Genomic DNA, 17,026 nt, shown 5'->3' on the forward strand with positions numbered 1-17,026 from the left:
ACTCCTCTTGCCTCTTTATGCACCTCTCTTGCTTCTTTCCGCACCCCTCTTTCGTCTTTCTGCAACCTTCTTCCCTCTTTGTGCACCTCTCTTGGCTCTTTCTGTACCTTTCTTCCCACTTTCTGCATCTTTTTTGCTTCTTTCTGCAGCTCTTGCCTCTTTTTGCACCCCTCTTCCCTCTTTCTGCACCTCTATTGATTCTTTCTGCACTGCTCGTGCTTCTTTTTGCACCTCACTTCCAAATTTTTACACCCCTGTTCCCTCTTTCTGCTCCTCTTTTTGCCTATTTCTGCAACTCTTGCCTCTTTTTGCAGTTCTCTTGCCGCCTTCTGCATCTCATTCTGCACTTCTCTTGCCTCTTTCTCTACCTCTCTTGCTTCTTTCTGCACCCCTCTTCCCTCTTTCTGGACCCCTCTTCCCTCTTTCTGCACCTCTCTTTCCTCTTCCTGTCCTTCTCTGGCCTCTTTCTGCACCTCTGTTGCTTCTTTCTGCACTGCTCTTGCTTCTTTCTGCACTTGTTGCTTCTTTCTGTACACCTCTTGCCTCTTTCCGCACCCCTCTCCCCTCTTTCTGCACCTCTCCTCCTTCTTTCTGCACATATCTCTTCTCTTTCTGCAACCGTCTTCCCTCTTTGTGTACCTCTCTTGCCTCTTTCTGCAGTTCTCTTGCCACTTTCTGCATCTCTTTTCTTGTTTCTGCAGTTCTCTTGCCTCTTTTTGCACCCATCTTACCTCTTTCTGCACCTCTGTTGATTCTTTCTGCACTGCTCTTGGTTTTTTTGCACCTCAACCTGTAAATTTCTGCACCCCTGTTCCGTCTTTCTGCACCTACTTTTGCCTGTTTCTGCAACTCTCTTGCCTCTCTCTGCAGTTCTCTTGCCGCCTTCTGCATCTCAATCGGCACTTCTCTTGCCTCTTTCTGTACCTCTCTTGCTTAATTCTGCACCCCTGTTCCCCCTGTCTGAACCTCTCTTGCCTGTTTCTACACATCGCTTGCTTCTTTCTGCACACCTGTTGCCCCTTCCTGCACTCGTATTCCCTCTTTCTGCACCTCTCTTGTTTCTGTGCACCTCTCTTGTCTCCTTGTGCACCCTTCTTTCTGCACCCCTCTTGTCTCTTTCTGCATCCCTCTTTCTGCTCCTCTCATGCCTCTTTCTGTGCCCCGTTCCCTCTTTCTGCACCTCTTTTGTATCTGTGTACCTCTCGTCTCCTTGTGCACCCCTCTTTCTGCTCCTCTCTTACCTCTTTCTGCACCCCGTTCCCTCTTTCTGCACCTCACATGCCTCTTTCTATACCTCTGTTGCTTCTTTCTGCACTTCTCTTGCCTCCTTCTGTACCTCACTTGCCTCTTTCTGCACCTCACATGCCTCTTTCTATACCTCTGTTGCTTCTTTCTGCACTTCTCTTGCCTCTTTCTACATTTCTGTTGCTTCTTTCTGCACTTCTTTTGCTTCTTTATGCACCTCTCTTGCTTCTTTCTAAGGACATTGTGGTCTTAAAACGAGGACACAAAAGGCTGCCATATTAAAAACAATTATAATACAATGGTTCACAAAATGTTAAGGCAATAAAAAACAAATACCCAACATGAGCACAACCAATGTCAACACAGCAAAATACTTTACCGCAACAATTAAACCATGTTGTGGAAAATAGTGCACGATGGTGCGCACCCAGAAAAAAGGGCAAAACTGTCGTATTAGGACTACAGGGTACCTAAGGTCTGCCATTCTACCTGTTCTCCTTCATTGTGAGCAGGCGATCAACATTGGTTCTCCATCTAGAGCATTTGAATACCTCTAGTACAAACCATTTCATATCGGAAGGTGCATGTGACATATTCAAATAGTGTTCTTCCAGAGGTTCAATTTATCAACCAGTGGTTAGGTGTATAGGAACACCCAAACTTTTTACAAAACCAGTGCTCCCACGTATTTGTAGGTAGTAGTACGCCCTTGTCCGTGGAGGACAAGGACGAGCCCAATGATAAAGCATGCAACCCAGGGGAAAACCAGATGGGTGAGGGTTTTATGAAAAGAAAAATCTTTTTCTTTTTTATTTTCTACATTCCTGCAAATATACGAAACTTTTCTCTGTGTTGAGGGTACCTCTTTTAAAATGGTGTCTACACCACCACCAATCCCTAAACAAACTGGTGCATTTTATGGGTTGTTCTGGTTGTTAGTGTTGCTTTTTGCTTTATGTACATTGCTCACAATGTGTTTATACATATTCTGTCATGAAATGTTCCAATGAACTACCCCTATTATAAAAACTACAGAGAAATTAGAATACATCCTTGATGACAGTTGTAATTCTTTTACTGTTTGGATCACATTTGTGACCAATATAAGTGTGAAATGCTTATGTGAATAATTCCTCAAGGAACTTTTTATATATGTACTTGATCTTACCCAATTCCTTGGGGATAATTGGGTTGCCCTATTTTGTCAGTACAGGATACAGAATAGTCGTTAGTATTGTATAGCAGTCTCATCCCTCCATATATACAGCATATAAAGTTTGTTCGATGGGGTCAGCTGACTGTAGGGGAGCCGCGACAGGCAGTTTATTACCATCCCCCAGTATTCCTGGGATCCCAAGCAGTCCCAAATAGTGTGCAGAAACATAAACACTTCACCACATCCCATCAGGCAATCGTTAGTTACGGCTTGTTCAAATGTAATCAACAATGTCCTTGTGCAATATAGTGTGTACCTTGAACTGTATCAGCCTTAAATTAGTTCTAATTGCTACTTCCTTTGGCCCCCTCTAACAGCTTGCCCTATTCCTCATCAGAGAGGCCCTCTAGGTCCCAATCCCTCCACCCCCAGACATCCAGGAGATTGTAATTTTCTTGTACATAAACGAGAATGTTTTTCCAGGACAGGGTTCTGCTGAGATCCTATCTTCTAGGGGATTTGACTCCTGTATGCATTTTTGATTTTATTTTGTAGGTTGGTGTGGACAGTGCTTAATTTGTGCTGATTGTTGCATGTAGTGGGTACAGGCACCCATTTTTGGAGTCACTTATCTCAGCCTCAGACTTTGGCCCAGAGCGAGAGAGAGGAAGGACGGTGACTACTATAATTTACAAAGTGGTCTCACATGGCCTCTGATGGACTGGAACTAACTGATATTTTGAGATCCACCATGCTGATTCTGTGCTAAAGTGGAGGTTTTCATTCCTGCATAGCCTTACTAAATGGTGCACATTATGTACTGCTTCACCAGTTGGTGTAGTGTGTCTTGGGCATGTTCTTTCTGCTCCCATGGTTCCTCCATCCGTTCCTCCCTCCACCGTGGTCCTTCCTTTACTTTTTCTCCTCCTTTTTACAGCACTTTGATGCCATCTCAGGATTTCCTTAAGTACTTTAGCTGAAAATTACATAACGTATTCTGAATAGGTGCACTCTGCCACATCAGTTTTCTGCTTTAATGATTCCTCATATTTCTTTATTCCAGCCAGAGCGCCTGCAGGGCACACATTACTCGGTGCAGTCTGACATCTGGAGCATGGGTCTGTCGTTAGTAGAGATGGCTATTGGCCGGTATCCTATCCCACCTCCAGATGCCCGAGAGCTGGAGATGCTATTCGGAGCAGCAGCCAATGCAGACACTGCACATACGGAGGCTTCGACCAGGCCGCGCCCTCCAGGCCGGCCTCCCAGCTGTAATTACTTATTTAATCATTTTTTTAAAAATATATAGTACCAGTACCAGCTAGGACGTCACTGTGCTGCTGAGAATAAATGGATACATTCAATGTAAATGTTACATTTTCTTCTAACTCTTCCTGCTGGGTGTTTAATTTTTTCTGAGTGCTCCAAGTGTGTTGGCAGATAAGGGAACTAAGGCCCAGGATGAAAAGGTAAGTGGAGCAGTCGAGCCTACAACTCTGGCCTCGTAGATCTACATCAACAGCTTAGCCACCAGCCCCAAAGTCATCATCCACTTATCTTTGCTAGGGAACAGAATGCGACTGGCCCTTTGTTACCTGTAACTACATGCAAATGATCTTGGTAGAGGAGAATGTTAGTTATGGAATAATTATTGCAAGGCTGCGGTGACGATTGACTGTCTAGGATTACCTTTCTACTCATCTGTGTATGTTGCTTTCAGAACTACTAGATTTGGGGCCAGTTGTACGACGCTTGCAATTTGCGACTCATAAAATGCAATGTACAACAGTGTCTTAGACACAGTTTATGATTCACAATGGGGTCGCAAATTGCATGCCTCATCAATATTCATGAGGCAAGCGCAATTTGCGACCCCATTGGGAATGGCTGGCACTCACAGGGATGGTGGCCTGCTGGTGTCAGCAGACCTCCATGTCTGTGACTGCTTTTTCAATAAAGCAGTTTTTGTTTAGAAATGGGGCTGCATTTAAAAAAAGAAAAAGAAAACTTTTCAGTTTCATTTTTTAAGCGCAGGCAGTGGTCCTAGGCAGTGGTCCTTAGGACCACTGCCTGCTCTTAAAACATATTTCCTCACACACTCACAAAGGGGAAGGGGTCCCTTCCTGTTTGCAAGTGATTTACCACCTACTTGGTAAACTGAGTGTTTTGCGGCTGCAAATGCGGTTGCAAAACAATTGTACTTGGCAGTGAGTTTCACTACTAGGAAGGGACACCCCATCCTAATAGCGAGTCGCAAACACTATTTTGCGAGTCAGTGACTCGCAAAATAGTGTTTGTACAAGCCATTACACTTTTTGCAGTTGCAAACGGGACGATCTCCTGTTTGCGAGCGCAAAAAAGGGTTGTACATCTGGGCCTTGGTTTCTTACGTGATTGAGCACATTTTGTGATCTTGGGCTTATTACTTTTGTCTTAGTGCTATTTTCTAGTGAGAACTGTGCATGCTTAAACTGGCTAACCTCAGTTATCAGGGTTTTTTCAAGGATTGTACAGACATCAACACCTCTCACAGGCAGAAAGTTTATGATTATTGATCATTTTTACCCTTCTTTACCAACAGCCTATGGACCAGACAGCCGAGGACCGATGGCCATCTTTGAACTCCTGGATTACATTGTAAATGAGGTTAGTCCCTTGTGGTGTTTGTTTGTCATTTTCTTATATGTTCAAGTACAAAAAAATGTAGAGGTGACCCCGCCAAACAGGAGAGTAATTTCTCTTTTTTTTAATTAAAGCATTAGAGGTTGCTCCAGGGGCAGACCATTCAACCATACGAGCACACTCAGCAAGCGACTGTCAGCAATGACAGTGCCTCCCCCAAACCAAAGTTGTTCCATATTTGTATCTGTTCATATTTAACTTTCTGGGCTTATGAAGCACAGCTTGTATATGCAACTATCTGTTCAATCTGTAAAAATTATATTTGTTAAATATTTACCTGTTCTTGTGCCTCCTCTCTCTAAAAAGGCATATTGTAGACATAGTCATACATCCCTTAACAACATTGCTTTCCGGGACATTAACCCTAAATCGGCAAACAAAGGCCGTAGATCTTTTATCTTCCTCATCCAATACTGTTGCTAGTGGTGAATTGTGCACAGTCCCCTAACTGCAGTGCAGTAGCCCAGTAATTTGAAAATGTTTACGGTTTTACATCCCTATCCTGAATACGGTTTTTGCGTGCGTGCACGTGTGTGTGTGCATGTGTGTGTGTGTGTGTGTGTGTGTGTGTGTGTGTGTGTGCGCGTGTGCATTTGTTCTCGTTTGTTCGTTTCTTCGTTCGTTCCATTAACCTCTCTTGGCTTTGCTTACCCGGCACACTGCGGATCAACGTAGCCAGATTTTTGGCTGTTTTTTCGTAGACGCCCAGGTTTATTTGACTTGTGATGGGGCGCACCTGGTTACTCCTACTGTTACAATTTCTCACACAGTTTTTTAATTTCTCCATGGACCGGGTTACCACCTTTGCAGGCACAGGCTATCTTTTGGAAATAGAAAAGGCATATTTTGGCGCAGTCTCATTTGCCGTGTAAAAAAAAAAAAAAAAAAGCATAAAATTGCCTATAATCAGATTTTAGGCTATAATCTGAAACTCTTGGATCTTTTACAATTAAAGAGAAGCTGTTTAAATAGAAATAAAATAAAGGAAAATGTAACGGAGTGACTAAATTTGCGAAATGTCCAACTTGTATACTTTATCGCTGGTGAATGAAGTCTGTAGCAGAAGGCATGGCCAGACATGAATACCTGATCCGAATGTCAGGCACTCAAGAACAGCAGGCACTCACAAGACAAGATGACCCATCATTGGAATTTCTGTACAAGTTACCTCTTGGTAGCAAAGGAACAGAGATCTGTGTGCAATTTCTATGACGTACTTTGGAATTCTGGGCAGGCTAGCTGTGCTTTCAAAAGTATATGTGATGTTGAATTGCTTATTAGTAGAATGCCCTAATGAATATGTGGGAAATAAGCCCTCTCGTCTGCAGATTCTTACTTTGTTTCACCCCATATTTCTTTTAAAATGTAATAATTCACTAAATCTTCACAATAGGAAAATCCCTAATACTTGGTCTCGAAAATGGATGTTATTACCCCTTCTGCATAAGAGCTATACTTTTACCATATCATTTCTGTAAATAAACGTTGTAGAGAACACATTTCAATTTCGGTTGCATGTGCAGTTTTAGTAAGTGCATTTTGGAATGGGAAACCTGTGGAAACTACTGCAACCTACCTGTTACCAGTGTCTTCAAGAAACTCCTTTTCAATTTGATTTGAGCGGATATGCCCCTGATTCTATGTATCCGTGGCTCTCACCTATGTTATCCTACCCTAAGTGGCACTAAGCAATAGAGGAATTACTGCATGGGGCAAGGCTGACGTTGGGAGTGCTGTATTTGTTACCACCGTTACACTTCTGTTGATGTAAGTGATTATATTTGTTTCTATTTCCAGCCTCCTCCTAAATTGCCCAGTGGAATTTTTGGTCCTGAATTTCAAGACTTTGTGAATAGCTGGTAAGTTTCAATTTTTTGATACAGTTGCTATGCTGCTTAACAAGGTCTATAGGTATATCGCTAACCACCCAACAAAGGTCTTGCTAGATAGAGAAATGTCTCTGAGAGTTACTTCACCAACTCCTTATCATTACTGTCTAAAACAGTACTGCACAGTCTAGATCACTTCGGTTAAACTGAGGAAGGTTCTGTCAAAGACACTCGTAAGATGCAGAAACCCCTTTACTGTATATCCGTGGACTCCACAAATGTCCTGTCTGGCAGATACAGCAATACATCTCTGATCTTTAACACCCCTCTTTGACGGTCATGTGCAATACTATAATATCTATTGAAGCTCATCACTTGAACGTAGGTTTTGTCATATATTTAGTAAAACCTACTGGAACCCCTGCATTGACACCTCAATATATCCTGTAAAATACATTAATGTATTTATACCCATTTTAAGTTTTACACTGCACTAGGGAAGTTTCTGTTAGCTACAGTAAGGCCGTTTGGCAGTGTCATCTTAAGCATTTTTAGAGCCTTGGTCAGGTATATATCTTGGAGCAGCTTCATATTCGTTGCTCATTTTCAGCAAAATTAAGCTTGAATGTGGGGTGTGTTTGAGAAAATAGAGAAAACGAAATGGGGAGAGAGGTAGAGAGAAAGGTGGTGGTTTACTGATTTGCGAGGTAGAGAGAGATGAGATACAACAGTATAGAAGTAGAGAAGGCAGATAGAAGAAGGTGAGGAAGCTAGAGAGGGGAGAGGCAGAGAGTGGCATGAAAGACAGCAGAGAGGTAAGAGTATGTTAGAGGGAGGAAGAGCAGTAGAGAGATGTAAAGAGTGTTTGAAATGTAGGGAGAGAGATATTAGAGCAAGAGATAAGTCAAGGACAGAAATAGAGGTAGGTAGAAAGGTAGTGGCTAAGGGATCACTATAGCGTGTTAGAGTTAAAGGTGGCCAGAAAGAGATGGAGAAAGAGACAGAAGAGAGCGAGCGGAAGAGCTGAAAACAGAGAGTCTTGTGACTATCCCATTTATTTTACCATGGGGCCCCGCGGAAGGCGGGGTCCCTGGGAAGTTGTTCTCTTTGCCCATGCCTTGACACATCTCCTCAATTTGGAGCGCTACCATTGATGCCTTAAGCTCCTAATGTGTGCAGTAGTGTCCATTAGAGTGCCCCCATTCACACAAAAAGGTCCTATCAGGTACATTAATACTCACTGGAGTAACTTTGGCCTATGAATATGTTGCCTGGTTCAGAAATGCCCATAAGAGCATTGTCCTATGAAAATTCTGTCCAGCACAGCTATCCCCATTAGAATAACTCTATTGATCTTGAAGGTCAGGTCACTTACTGTAATGCCCATTAGAGTAACTTTATTGACCCTTGAATGGTTCCTTCAACCTATGAAGATTCTGTCCCATACAGTAATCCACATTAGAACCAGGGCACATGTCCTAAAAAAAGAAGTGGGGTGGCGCTGACGTAACGACAGTATGTGACGTCACGAAAGGTGGCTTGCACCATCAGACTCATTGCCCCCCCTCGCTCACCCCTTAGATGTGATTACATCAGAGAAGCCAGCGCGTGAGCAGCGTTTTGAATGAGCTCCGATCTCGCCCCAGAGAGGCCAAAGAGTGAATGTGTGGCTCCATTTGCTCCAGTTATCGAGCTCCCGGGCTCCCCATAAAATAAGTGGTGGGACGCCGTCCACCCGCGTGGTACCCTGACTCGAGCCCTGATTAGAACTCATTAGTTGGCTGACTAAGGCAAGTCTGAAAGATTAATGCCCATTAGATTAACTCTATTAGCATGCAAATGTCTTCTTGGATACAGTAATTACCATTAGAGCAAACTTGAGTGACGTGTGAAGGTTCTGTCAGATACTTTACTGCCCATTAGAGTAACTTATTTGACCCATGAAGTTCTAGTTAGATGCAGTAGTAGCCATGAGAGGAACTCCATTGCCCTATGAAAACCCTGTCAGATACAGTAATGCGCATAAGACAGCAACTGCAGCTTTGTCACTAGGGCTGGCGTGGGCAAACAATCCTATGAGCAATTTTCATTCAGTCTAAGAAAATCCCTGAGAGGAGTAGGAAACTAGGACGTGGAAATGAGAGGTTTCGCACTGCTTCTTTCTGCTTTGTGAAAGCGTGACTTTTTTGTTGCCGTCTGTTTGAATGGACCCTATTAGCTTGAGAACGCACTGGGTCTCCAACAGAACCCATACCTATGCCTCATGCTCATAGTGGGATAACAGTCTGTAGAGGGGGCAAAGGCAACGTTACAGTACTCTGCAAAACATTTGAAATAAATAGGGGTTCTCCAATGCCATATGCAAGCCCTGTCATATACATGATGCCCATAAAACCTCTTGCTTTTTATCGTTTCAGTTTGGTAAAAAACCCAGCTGATCGAGCCGACCTAAAACAGCTAATGGTAAGTGACGTATGTAGAAGTACAGTGTGAGTGATTTGTGTAGATTGGCTAGTGTCAGTGCGTGGATGTATCCATCTAAATCCCCACATGGCTAGTGTCAGTGCGTGGATGTAGCCATCTAAATCCCCACAGCTAAGCAAACCAATTCTTAGGGCTGCTTTGCTTTCTGTTGAATGTCGCTCGTTAATGAGAATTTGAATTGTGAGGTTGTTTTTCCTTCTAAGTGTAGATAGGCTCACCAGAGCAATTTCAGTTCATGGGGGCCCTTGCTGAAAGAAGTTACTCTATCCTCCTTTGTAAAACCAGTGTGTGCTTTAATACAATGAGTAAACTGCTTTTCACCCACTAATATTGACCTCTGAGTGCTTGTAGATCTGAGGCTGCAAGTCTTTTGATTGGTACTGAAGAAGTATTTAAAGAAGAGCTACATCTTGAGATTTGACGTCTTCTGCTATCGACTGGCAGTAGAGGGAGTCATGGCAGCAGACTTCTGGTCTCTGTTTACTAAATTTCAGGTCAGAGAAACAGCTGCGTTTTGAACCATTTGAAGACATAAGTTGTATTTAGCAAACGTCCCATGATTTTAACACACTCGCATTGCCTAATCGACAAACCATTACGGTATGGATAATGGTGCCCTTTGTGACTCTATGGGTGTTGTGCAGGATCTAACAGAGAAGCATGTGGTGATGAAAAAAAGGGATTTTACAAAGTGTGCAGATTCACAGAGACAAAGAGTTTAAAAAGGATTCCTATTTTTGAGATGGGCTTATGGGGCAGTAGAACGTTTTCAGAATAAGCAGGCAGAGGAAGAAAGGATGGATGACTTTACAGGAATTAGTGTCTTTTGCTTAAATTTGAGCCAGCTATAAGCCATCCATGTGAGGATGATGTCGATGGGTTCTCAGTCAGTCATGTTGTTTGCATAAGAAGGAGGGTGGGGTGGGGCTCTGAGCGAGTGGATCAGAGACAGGTTCAGAAATAAACATTGAAGAGTAAAGTCCACATTTGTAAAGCGCACAATCACCCGTAAGGGTCTCTAGGCGCTGGGGGGCCGTCGGGAAGATTAAGCGAGCTATTGCCCAGAGTCACATGGTGCTGGGCTAACCTGCCGCCGGAGCCGGGGATCGAACCGTGGTCCCCAGATTCCAGCGTCAGTCGCCCTGGCCGCGGCGCCACACCTCTCCCCTAAGAGGAGCCCATAGAGACCTGGCGACCCTCCTGACTAGGTACTAAGATGACAAACTTACATTTTGTGTCTTTCTGGTAACTATTGGTGTCAGGAGCGGAGTCTGAAAAATGATTAATAAAACTGAAAGGTTTGGTCAGCCAAGTCAATGCCCACAGAGAATTTTCAGAGGGGGTGCCTCTTGTGAGGTTCCTCCTCTGACAGGCACAGGAGTGCTAAAGTGCCTGAAGGTCTAAAGGATCTGGTCAGATGCAATCTGTATACCAAGACCTGGACAGTTTTCTGGTTGCTGCCGCAGGAAATTCTGGTATGTTCCCACTGGTGTGAAAGTCTTCACTTTGCGTGAGTCTTTCCTCCCCAAAAATCCTGTGGGTTTCTTTATATATTTTTTTTAATGAAATGTTTTTGTAATTTCTATTCTTGTTGCATTCCCATTCCTGTCAAAGGAGAGGAGCATTGGTAGAGCCTTTTCTCTGTAGGTACCATAATGTGACTGACATTGACCACTCCTCTGAGTCATGATAAGGCCTGACTAGCAATCTCCTCTTTGTACTCTTTCAGGATTGCCAAGCTTGCCAATCCAGTTCCTAAGTACTCTAATTTCGCAACTGTTGATCCCAAAAGGCTCAGGTCTGCACCAGGGAGGACTTACTTTTGTTTGCAAACTCTCAAGAGCAGGTTTGTGCGATTTGCTCCTCGGGGAGCACAAGATGAGACTGTCAGCTCTATAGCAGGAATGCTTTCCTTTGGTGGCACCTTTCAAGTGATGTTAACAAAGGTCTCTTCATTGGACCACATATCTGCCGTCCCTTGTGGGCATTGGAAAGTGGGAGCTCTAGAAGGAAACTCGACTTCACACGTCTCTCCTTTATTCTTTCCACATAGGTTTGAGGCAGAATCCCTTTACTGTTCAATAGCAGATAAGAAAAGCAAGCGGATGAAGGCTTGACAAGATCATTTTCCAGATTGCTCCTTGATCCAGCTCTTTTCCTGCATAAGAAAGCCCATGGGCCATAATGAGAAATGGCCAAGTAGTATTTAATGGCCCTCTGAGCAGAGCAACATTGCTCAAACTTTAAGAGGAAAAGCTGGATCAATGAAGAAATATTGAGGGATAGAGGCAAATGGATCTTAGCTGGCCCCCTGGTAGACAGGCCAAATATGCAAATCTTTATTTTCAGCCTGGCAAAGATGTATGGTATGGCAATTTTTACGTAAGTTTTCTTATCTTATCTTATTCCTAGGTGTACGCTTGCCCATACCTGTCCTCTTTCATCTTTAAAGAGTAAACCTGGACTAACAACCACAAATGTGTTGGAGTACCTTGTTCCTCCTGTTTTAGTGCCAGTCGAGTTGACCATCATGTTTCTATTTGAGGTGCCCTCATTGGAGTTAAGGTTGTCAGTGTAGGAATATCAGACCATCCGCCAATCTGTTTTTTCTGTTCAGGACCATCAGGGAAACCCTGGCGGTCCCGAAAAAATGTAAATGACCCTCCTACACCCTGGCAGAAAATCATAAGGTTTTTTTGTCTTTGACAAACAAAGTCCCATTTTGGGGGGTTGTTTTTGTGAAACCAAAAGATTTACTAATCCCCACTCTGAAGCCTGGTGACCACTCAAACGTTCAGCGCCTTCAGAGGAGCCGTGGTGTTGATGGCTTCACCGAAGGCAGAGAGGTCTCTATAGGGCTGGCAGACATCTGTAACGATGGTAGGCGCTAGCCCAGCTAGGATGCTGGAGGAAATGACCTCCACCACTCTCATGGATACTCTAAATGAGGCCCAGTGTCCCTGAGTTCAGCTTTGGAGGGCAATCATACTTCCAGTAACACAGCTCTTTGTCAAATAATATAAAAGTCTGGCTACAGCTGCTTCCATATTTTGGAATCTCACACTCTTAACAAGTGTCCTGTAATTAGAGAAGTGATGAGTACAGTTCAATTCTATAAGGTTGAGTGGACACAAATGTGATCGGGACAAACAGAGTAGAGAGCAACCAAATATTGTGAAAATATGGCTTAGTGGAGTCTCTGCTTTTCTCTGCAGAAAACATGGCTTCCTGAGGCTGACCAGGTGGCCCCCATTCAGCCATAACATCAGCAAATGGAAAGTAAAAGTCCTGAAGGTGTTTTTGCCATTCTAGAATTCTAAAGCAGAAAAAAGCTTTGCGTGTGTGTTAGAGAAGAGTGGACAAAGTACAGGTGGGGGTATTTCATGCATGCAGGGAGGGGGTAGAGTTGAGTATTTTATGACTTTCTATGAAATTAGAGTGCTTAGTCTTCCTAGTTTTTCAGTGTAGGCTTTATTTAATGGGACTCAGTAGTACATGCCATATTAACCTAGCTATCAGGAAGCCTAATGAAAGCAAGGGCAAGTTGCCCCAGTTGTGACCATCGTTGCTTAAAACAGGAGAGTAATTGCTTCTAAATGGACTTGGCCACCTAATTCCGAGGAATGGTGCATCTAGTCGTAAAAACAAACCCATGACTGGGTTTTACTTCTCCATGTGTCTTGATTGCTGTTAAAACAATAAAAAGTCTTCAACCTAAAAACAATCCAACAATGGAGCTAATGCTCATGCTCATTGCCAACTAGTGGAGGAGTAAAATCATACCTCGTTACTCGAAACAATTCTTTAAAAAAAACTTGCAGACATCCAAGCCCAACACTAGCTGGCAGGAGTGTGCAGTTTGTCACTCTACAGCATTATACGCTACGAACACATGCTCACTTGGTAAGTAATTTTATCCTTCCTCTGATGAGTCTGATCTAAGCTCTGGAGTGCAACAAGCAATAGTACACTGTTCTTTCATCTGGTAAATAACAATGGGAAATGTTGGTTGTTTGTAAATTAGTTGTAATTAGCTGGAGGTAGTAAGCAGCATGAACTCTGATAATATACTTTGTAAGGCCACTGGGCAAATTGAGATGATTTTATGAAACTAATCAATCCGGGATTGTAAATTGCGGCTACTAACCCGTGAGGGTCTTAAGGCGCTCGGGGAGGGGGGCGCAGCGGATCAGATTAAGTGCTGAGTTCATCCAAATAGCCAGGTTTTGAGGCCCTTCCTGATTTGCGTCAGCAAGGGTGATTTCCTTAAGTGGATGGGCAGGTAGGAAAGGTAGGTAGAGCTGCTGTAGAGTCTGGCATATGCCACTGTTGTCCTGTGCCTTGGGAAAGCTGTTAAGGCCAGAGCCAAAGTACATCAGATCTCAGAGCCACTGGCCTGTTGGTCTTGGTTTGCTGATTTTTCCATAAGCTATTTAGCCCATGCTAATACTATAAAGCTTTTGTTTGAACTGCTGCTCTTTCTTTCTTTCACATCGCACAGGTGCACAACTTCATCAAGAAATCCGAAATGGAGGAAGTGGATTTTGCAGGGTGGCTGTGCTCAACCATAGGCCTCCGCCAACCAAGTACCCCAACTCATGCTGCCAGCCACTGAATGCATGGGATGGAGAAGTGCAAGGCCAGCTGTCGGGGGCTGCATACCTGCAGCTAACAAAGTGCCACCTATGTCAGTTTTCTACTAGCGTGAACTGTTTAGTGTTTCCTATTTTTTTCTTTCCATCTCAAAGGAAGGAGTTCTGCTACAGCATGTGCCAAATCCTTACCGGTTTTAATAATTTGTAGAGCTCATAAATATTCATCGATTGATATAGTAATCAACGGTCGAGGGTGCTGTTGTAAATGTATTTGGCAACCATGGTTGGCTCACATCTTATACCTCTGGCTGATCAAGGGGAATCGCCACTAACTTCCAGATAAGCCATACTTGCCCTCAGTACGTTGTAAGTGTGATGCTCCCCCATTGGTGAAGTTCATGGAATAGAGAGCTTCATATTCCTACTACCTGCGGGTGCATATTTTACGTACTGCTGACAGGTCTTGTAGTGTTGGGCTTAACCTGTCACCCAAATGCCACTGGTAATGCTTGAGTTGCTTGTTCTGAAAGTGTCTTTCTCAATGCTGTGTTGTATGTGTGGGGAGACCGAGATGGTTCACTGAGTTTTGATTGGACATGTGTTCATGTGCCGCTGCAAAGTGAGCTTTCAACTTTGAAGAATCCTTCTGAGAGGCTTTGCGGTTGTATCTCCATGCCCCATTCAGAAAGGTCCCAGGTTCAGGAGGCACCAGGTTTCTGGGAGAACCTGATTTTAGGAAGCCTGCATATTATAGAACATTTCAGGTTTAGATAAAATTCTAAGTAGCTCTCATGCTTTGAAAGGCCCCAGGTTCATAAGATAAAACATTTACGAAGATCCCCCATTTTGAAGAACCTGGGTTCGGGAAGCTTTCAGGCTCAGGTAGCTTCCTGGGAGAAAACAGGCTTAGATCGAAGGATCAGGAAGATCTTCAAATCCCACATCTCCAACACCTTCCAGTTTCGCCCACCAGTTCACTGGAGTTAACCCTTTTAAGATGCTACTTGGTTCATGAAGATCCCAATTCCTGAGTTTGGGAATATTCCAGAATTTCCAGGATAAAGAATGCCCCAGGTTCCACTTTAGAAACGTCTCAGGTTCACAAAGGTCCAAAGACCTGTGTGTACAAGGATTCCAGGATTTGGAACATTCTAATAGATTAAGTTAATCTGTTTTGGGACAATCTGAGGTTTAGCAAGATGTTGGTTCAGTAAGCTGCAGGACAGAGAGAGATCTTCAGTTAAGCACCCTCTTACCTCTGCAGGTTATTAGTCAGTGCTGTTTATCATTATCAAACCAGTCTCTTCATGCTCTGGCCACTCTGTACTGTCTAGCTGATTCCCAGCACTTACTCTAGGAGCCACCCAAATACTACTCCCAAAATAAGCCATGCAAGCAGTCGCGCCAGGAACCACCCAAGCACTTGCACCTGACATCATCTAAATGCTCAGGCTAAGAGCAATCAAGCGCTCACACATGGAGCAACCCGGAGACTCACACTAGAAGCCATCCAAGCACTCACACATGGAGTCATTCGTGCACTCACACATTGGAAAGTACTTACATCGCACCATCAAAGCATTCACATCTGGCATCAAACATGCAATTTCTCAATCTTGGGTCTGTATAAGTCATCTCTGGTTGGGCTGAGTGATGGATTCATGGGTAGCAACTTTCATTTAGCAGTGAAAACTTTGTTTTGCCTTTTAAGAAGAAAGAGATAGAGGGTAACGGGAGAGAGGATGGGTACGATTTCTTTAAATATCTTGTGAGCACTCCTATCCAAACTCATATGTAGTTTTTAAAAAATGCAGCTCGAACCAGTATGTACTTTCTCATTCTGAGACTGGTGAGTTTGATCCAGCTTAAGTGAATGAATGCATTTGTTTTGTCTTGTACTGTATTGCAACATTTCTATAGTGCTTTCCTCCTCTTGTCATGGTCTCAAAGCCTTTTGCAAACCAAGAGTCAATGGCTATAATTCCTAGGTCCATGGTTGAAAAAGTCACCTTTCATAACTGGACAGCCTTACAATTCCACTTTACAGAACTCAAATGTCTACTTTTGCTCCTTCAATGTGTTTCATAGAAGCATCGACTGAGAAGCCTAAAGTAAGTCTCAGGTTTGTACATGTGTGAGGCCATTAGCTGGAGCAGGATTAATCATATGCCTAGACCCCCTCAAAGGGTGTCTGCCTTCCTGCCACAAACCCCTAGTTAGGTGCAGGTCTTTCTAATGGAGTACACCAATTTCCAGACTGATCATTCTTGTAACATGGACCACAAACCTTTGGTATTTTATTTATTTAATGTGTTATCATTGTTTTGCTCGGTGGTGTACTCATGTAGGAATGGAGAGAACCTTAGAGATCTCCTTTGGTTATCCCACTGGCCATTCATAGTCTGACTCTGCCAAATTTGTCCCACTTAGACTATGAGTCTGCAACCCCAAAACTGCATCATGTCATTTAGGTGCAAGGGGTCCGAGCTTCTTACAAATACCCCAAACACTGCCAGGCGTTCGGCCTTCTACACTGCTGCTTTCTCAATTTTGTTTTGATATTTTTAAAATAATTCAATGAGGTATAAAGTGATGTATAGTGCATTTCCATTTTTTGTGACTGCATGAAATTTTAAATATAGTTTTCAGTTCTTTTCTTAAGGTTCTCCACAGGATCAAACCCCAATATGTCTGTCTCATTGCCTTCCTTCCTTTCATAAGTCCGTTGTAAGAATATATTGTAAAATGTGTAGAAAGGAAAAAAAGCCTATCAGCTAAGTAATGTCGAAGACTAAATCATGTATTCTAATAAATGTATTACCAAAATGTTGAAAGTGTGTACTTTAAAAAAAATAAGTGGGCAGGGTATAAAAATCTGTCTATCTGTGTCTCTCTCTCCGTATGTGTGTGTGTCTCTCTTTCTCGCTCTCTTTTTCTCTCTCTATCGCCCTCTTGTACAGAATGTTGTAAATCAGTCTGTGGCTGTCTGAATTGGTTGAGTAAAGATTGCTTTAAAATGGCCTGCATGTGGACAG

The 17,026-nt window shown here is 43.3% G+C and overlaps 1 protein-coding gene across 1 annotated transcript in view; it reads left to right on the forward strand.

Annotated features, from left to right (window-relative positions):
* Positions 1-16,817, forward strand: part of MAP2K1 (mitogen-activated protein kinase kinase 1) — a 166,267-nt gene extending 149,450 nt beyond the window's left edge. Inside the window, exons 7-11 of the mRNA XM_078683034.1 lie at positions 3,465-3,672; positions 4,983-5,047; positions 6,881-6,942; positions 9,330-9,375; positions 13,898-16,817. Of these exons, the coding sequence (XP_078539160.1) occupies positions 3,465-3,672; positions 4,983-5,047; positions 6,881-6,942; positions 9,330-9,375; positions 13,898-14,011 (495 nt within the window). The 3' untranslated portion in view covers positions 14,012-16,817. The remainder of the gene's footprint in view (positions 1-3,464; positions 3,673-4,982; positions 5,048-6,880; positions 6,943-9,329; positions 9,376-13,897) is intronic.
* Positions 16,818-17,026: the final 209 nt, after the last annotated feature.

This window comes from Lissotriton helveticus, chromosome 3_1 (genome assembly GCF_964261635.1).
Source record: "Lissotriton helveticus chromosome 3_1, aLisHel1.1, whole genome shotgun sequence".
Lineage (NCBI taxonomy): Eukaryota > Metazoa > Chordata > Amphibia > Caudata > Salamandridae > Lissotriton > Lissotriton helveticus.